Below are 6000 nucleotides of genomic sequence, written 5' to 3'. Positions count from 1 at the left end.
ACACATATAAGTATATATTTATATAAATATTTCATATTTCCTTCAAAACTTTAAGAAATCTTTATAAATTTTATTCAAAATTAATTTTTTCAGATTTGAAGTTATTTAAACTTTTGCCACGGCATTTTGGAAAATTTAATAATTATCATGTAGACATTCAAAGTACTTGAAAAGAATTAAAATTTTATGGATAAGCCTTTAAAAATTTACATTTTGTTTAAAATTTATTTTAAATCCTTTTAGGTTTAATATTATTTGATAATCTCTCCTAAACTGTAAAATCTTCTGAATATCTTTTGAAATAATTCAGTTTTTCCAAGAATCTTAAAAATCCTACAAAGTTAAAGAAAAATTGTTATAAGGTCTTCCATACTCATTTCGACATATTTCGAAATTTTCGATTATTCTCTAAACTTTTGACAACAATTTTTTAATTACAAAAATTGCCTTAAAATCTTCTGTTTTTTCTCAAATTTTTAGAAATCATTTTAAATTCTCTGAAAAAATTAGCTTTTAAAAATTAATGATTATTTTAAAGTTAACTAGAAAAATGTTATTATTATCATAAAATCCATTTAAAACACTTGAAAGGCTGAAAAATTGTTTTGCTAAATCTTTAAAAATCTAGATTTTGCTTACAACTTTCTAAAATATTTCAAATTTGAAATTATTTTCGAATCTTTTAAGAACATCTGAAACTTTAAAATATCTTTTGAAATAATTCAGTTTTCCTAAATATTTGCAAAATTCTACAAAGCGTGTAAGTCTTAAAAATCATAGTGTAGTGGCAAAAAGGGACGAATAACAAATATAAAAAATAGCATTGCCAAATATAGCTAATATTTTTTTTTAAAGAAAGAAAAATTTTTCACCCTTAAAGTTTATAAAACTACTGTTTGGATCGGAAATGTCGAAAATTTTTCAATTCAGGATTTTTAGATTCCAGAAATTTTATAATTTCCAGAATATTATTTTTCAGCAATTTTACAATGTCGGAAAAAGTTTATTTTCAACCTAAATGAGGAATTTTTTACTAAGAAAGATGCATTTTTGTCCGATAAATTAGAATCTTTAATGAAATAAATCAAAATTTAGTCACAGCAAATACATTTTTTAAACCAAGTTATTATAAACCAAAGAAAAATTTATTTGACCAATAAGATTAAATTTTTACCAAAAAATTCAAAGTGGGTGAAACTGTGTAATTTTGATAATAAATGAAAGATTAAATTAAGGTTTTGATACCTCAGGATTCACTGTGATTTGATTTCTTCAAACTTAAATAATCGACGCAACTATAGTGTTTGTTGGCTTCTTTAGCGGGCACGCAAGCAGTACGGAAATGTTATCACTTTTAATACCATAAAGTTACAACTATTACAACTGAGAATTTTCCAGAAGAAAATCTAGAATCATATTCTAGCAAATTTCCTTCAGAGTAGTAAAATAACGTCAGATTCTTTGCCAGATGCTTGGCGGAACGGAAACGAAAAGAGCCTGTAGGATAGATGTATACCGTGCAGTGTGAAACACTATAGTGGGTGGATGGTGAACTTTATATTTTACTCTCTACTAAACCCGTGTCGGAAATGAATATGCAACCGCTATCTCGCTAAGCAGCCTTCCGCAATTTTTCATCTTCTCTTTGCGTCATTAAATTCTCGACGATCTCGACCAATACCACGTTTCTGTCGAGATGGGCATCCTCCCTTTAGATCTTCTCTACGAACATCGACGGAAATCCTCGACAAAATGATAACACTCCCTTATCTTTATGTGTTTCAGGTTGCTTGGATCCACGTAGATCGGCAAATGCTTGTAACGATTCATAAACATGTGGTTGCCAAAATACCGAGGTTCAGTGTCACCAACGACAACCACAAAACGTGGCAACTGAACATTCGTAGTGTTGAACAACAAGACAGAGGGTACTACATGTGCCAAGTCAATACGGTTCCGATGATTAGCCAAGTTGGATATCTACAAGTTGTAGGTCAGTACTGAACCTTTGTCTCAATTTTTTGTATTTTCATTCAAATCTGACCTAATCTTGACACAAAGTCGGCTACAGACTTCACAGTTGTTCTCCTATTTCCCCCGGGTAGCTGCAAGTCAGCTACACTAAATCTGACGGTATCAATTTGATTTGTAACAGAATGATCCAGGAATTCAAAAGCCGTTTTTTCCTTTATATTGATACAGATTTTTGTATAAATTAAATACGGCTGCAGAAGAAAAGATACATTTACATTTACTGACAAGGACAACCTAAAAATCAAAGGAAAGTTAGGAGATATTGTGGATGAGGGATTTTGAAACATTTTTTTCTCAAATAACTATTTAGTCAATGTTCTAAGATAAAGGCTCTGTATTCACAACAGTCACATTTTAAAAACAAAATATCACTTTGGCTACTTTTCTTACAATAAATTAATTCATGGCACGGGCAATCCACTATTTAATTCAGGTCTATATTTATTTATAAATTTTCATGAACTATTTTGAAATATTTTCGGGTGTTATAAGAGATTTAAAGAAATTTTAAACAGATTTTCATAATTTGGAAGGATTTCAAATGATTTAAAAAACTGTAGAGTAATTACCAAAATAATAATTTAAGAAATATATGTTTGATTGAAATTAAATTTAAAATCTTATTTAACGTTCAATAATCAAGTAAATGTGCAGAATTCCTGAAAAAAATAACAAGAATTGTATGAATACATTCGGAAAACCTCTATAAAATTTTCCTATTGTAATTTAAAAAAGATAAAAAATATCCTAAAAAAGAAAAGAAGACAATTCTTCTTTAGGACAAAAATAAAAAAGAGACAAGAAAGATGAGAAGACAGCCAGCTAAATCTCCTTCCTATTTATTATTTTTTTTTATTATTATAAAATATGATAAATATGGTAAAATATAATAATAATATAGGAAAAAACCTGTGTAAAAATAATCACCAACGTTTCGGCAATCATACAGCATCCTTATTAAGGGAAAAAAATTTGAGCTGGTAGGAACAGCAACGAAACCACAATGCTCTCTTCCTGATACCTGAGACTCAAGTTCGTATTTTTCTTTCCTCTTTTTTATTTTTATCCAATAAAAGAATTCTTTTTTCTTCAGAAAAATTTTTCTCTTTTTTCAAATAACAATAGAAACATTTTATGGTGGTTGTTTAAATTTTGTCATTGGATTCTTCGTTTATTTTAAGGAATTTTGCACATTAATTACCAATATTCCAAGGAATTTGTAATATTTTAAAATAATTTAAAGGACTTCTAATAGATTTTAATGTATTTTAAATTTATAAGGGTATTTTACAAAATATGAAGAAATTTCAAATAGATTTCAGAAAATTGAAATTATTTCAAAGGATTTTAAAGATTTTGGGGTGGTTTTAAATGTAGAAGGCATTTCCAAAAATTTTAGTGATTTCAAATGGTCTACAAACATTTTCATCGGGTTTTAAAAGATTCCATCAGAATTTCGAAGCTTTTAGTGTAGAAATTTAACAAATACAACTCTGCCTAAAATCAAATTTAAAATCCATTTGAACTTGCAACATTCCGGAATTTTATGCATTCTCTTTCATGTTTTTAACGGATTTCAAAAGCTTTTCAGGTATTTCGAAAAATGATGATCAAATTTTAAGTAACACAAAAAATTCTATAACATTTTAATCGATTTCAAAGAATTTATTTACCAGAATTAAGAAATCTTGTAATATTTCCAAAATTTTCAAATATTTCAAGGTATTTCCTACGATAAAAATTTTTATTGAAATGTTAAAATATTTCTTATTGAAAGTTCAAAAACTTAAATGGATTTCAGTATATTCGATTGGTTTCGAAATGTCTTAGGGTAGCTTAAATAATTTAGTGGTTTTTAAAAATTGGAAGCAATTTTTAAAAACTCTGAGAAATTGCAAGAGATTTCAAAGATTTGAAAGTTTTAAAAATATTTTGGAGTATTTTAAAAGATTCCAAAGTATTAGTTTCATTTATTTCAATAGTTTGAAGAAATTTTGAAGGGTTTTAATTATTTTAAGATATTCCAAAGAATTTTTTAGAATTTTTAAGAGATTAAAAACATTTTAAAGATTTCCCGAGGCTTTTAATGATCATAAGGGACTTACAAAAATTTTCATGTGGTTTTAAAGAATTTCATAGAATTTCTGAATATACGGAACAATTTGACAGGACCTACAAGGTTCTAAGATATTTTAAAATATTCTAATGCATTTTATAAAATTTCAGAAAAATCCTGCGATTTTATAGGACCTTTGAATATTTTTTTAAAATTGATTTATATTTATTTCGAATTTACCCGAAATTCTCATTAATTCACTCTGAATTCTTTTGAATTATTTTAAATCCTCTTCATTTTTACAATTAACTTTCACTTATTTAAATTAATTCATTTCTACTCAATTCAATCGAGTTTTCAAAAAAAAAAGTTTTTCTAGGTAATCCTGGAGCCTTTTAAACTCACCTTGAATTATAAGGCATTTCATCAAACTTTTTTAATTTTTCATAGCTTATTAAAAACTTACTGAGTTCAAATAATGACTTTGTATTTGAAATTTTTTTCGAATTCACTTCATTTTTCATTGAACAATTAATTTCTACCAATTTAATCGATTCCGATTATATCCAATTAATTTCAATTTTTTCAATTTAACTTGATTTATTTTAAATGCTTATGAATTTATACTTAATTTTTCCAAATTTACCTGCTATTCTATCTTTAAATATTAGTGGCAAGATACAAAAAATTAGCGACGGAAAAATCAGGAAAAATTCAGGGAAATTGAAAAATAAAATTTTTAGGGTCATTCCATGTCCCTACAGTTACTACAGTTTTTGTCTAAAAATTCTTTTATATCGAATAATTGATCACAGCCAATTTTAGCTTTTTTGCGATTACCATTCACGTTATCAATCTTTTGAAAAAAAAATTACAGTGAAACTCTTCTATAGCGTCCATTTTGAGGCCGACGGTAGGCAGGATCTAACTCATTATTTCCCGCTCCGCTTTTGTATGTTCACGCCTGAGTGCTCGACTGAGTGACAACCGCAGACCACTCGTACCCGCGCAGCTTCTGTCACACCTAGCTGCGGCGCGTCGTTGATTCTCGGAAAGGCTATAGAAAGGAGGACTATTTAAGAGTTTCACTGTATTTATTTTGTAGGAGAAAGTATAAACTGCAAAAAATGTTTCTCTGAAGTAAATTTTTTATTTAAATTATTGAACTTTTTCTATATTATACAGAAAAAAATTGAAGTGACAGATGCAACAATTCGTTAAGCGCTCGAAACCAGGTCGAAGTATTGTCCACATGGGACAATCTATCGATAAAGAAAATGTGATCACGACGCAAAACAAAATATAGTTTCGTATTCCGCTTGACGCAGATGACAAATTTTTAATGTGAAATTTTTTCATTTGACAATTATTACTCAAGATGAACAGTGAAAACTTAGAAATTTTTTCGATTAAAAACCAATCTTTTATAAAACACAAATCACGATTATTCGGCAGTTTCTTGCTAAAAATGCTTGAAATTTGTATGGTTTATTTTCAATATATGAAATATCACTATAGGCGACGCACTTTGTTAAAAAAACTAATGTGTTTCTTTTTGTCTAATAAAATATTTATTCGGAACGAAAACCACGTTTCGCCAAACTGGACCACTTGGTCGGTCATTGAAAAAATGTTAGTTGAAATAACTTAATACGATAAAGTTGTTCAATAGACTTTAAGACAGTTTTTCTGAAAATTTGATAAAAATCTTTTTAAAATTTAGGAAATGGCAGAGCTTTGAAGTCAACGCATGCTGCTGCTGGAGCGTTTTGTTGCCGTTTGCAGCTGCTTTGTAACTTATTAACTCACTACCATTTTCACAATTTTCTACCGATTTTCTTCAAATTTTCAGAAGTTTTCAGTTTGCGTTCAGAATCAATTGAATATTAAAAAAAAACACACACACACAC

General features: G+C 28.0%; 1 protein-coding gene across 1 annotated transcript in view; it reads left to right on the top strand.

The window, feature by feature from the left end:
• Positions 1 to 6000, top strand: part of LOC117175306 (lachesin) — a 179069-nt gene that overhangs the window by 49428 nt on the left and 123641 nt on the right. The window contains exon 2 of the mRNA XM_033365014.1: positions 1786 to 1993. Coding sequence (XP_033220905.1) covers positions 1786 to 1993 — 208 coding nt within the window. The remainder of the gene's footprint in view (positions 1 to 1785; positions 1994 to 6000) is intronic.

This window comes from Belonocnema kinseyi, chromosome 6 (assembly GCF_010883055.1).
Source record: "Belonocnema kinseyi isolate 2016_QV_RU_SX_M_011 chromosome 6, B_treatae_v1, whole genome shotgun sequence".
NCBI lineage: Eukaryota > Metazoa > Arthropoda > Insecta > Hymenoptera > Cynipidae > Belonocnema > Belonocnema kinseyi.
This window is presented reverse-complemented; position numbering and strand designations above follow the sequence as displayed.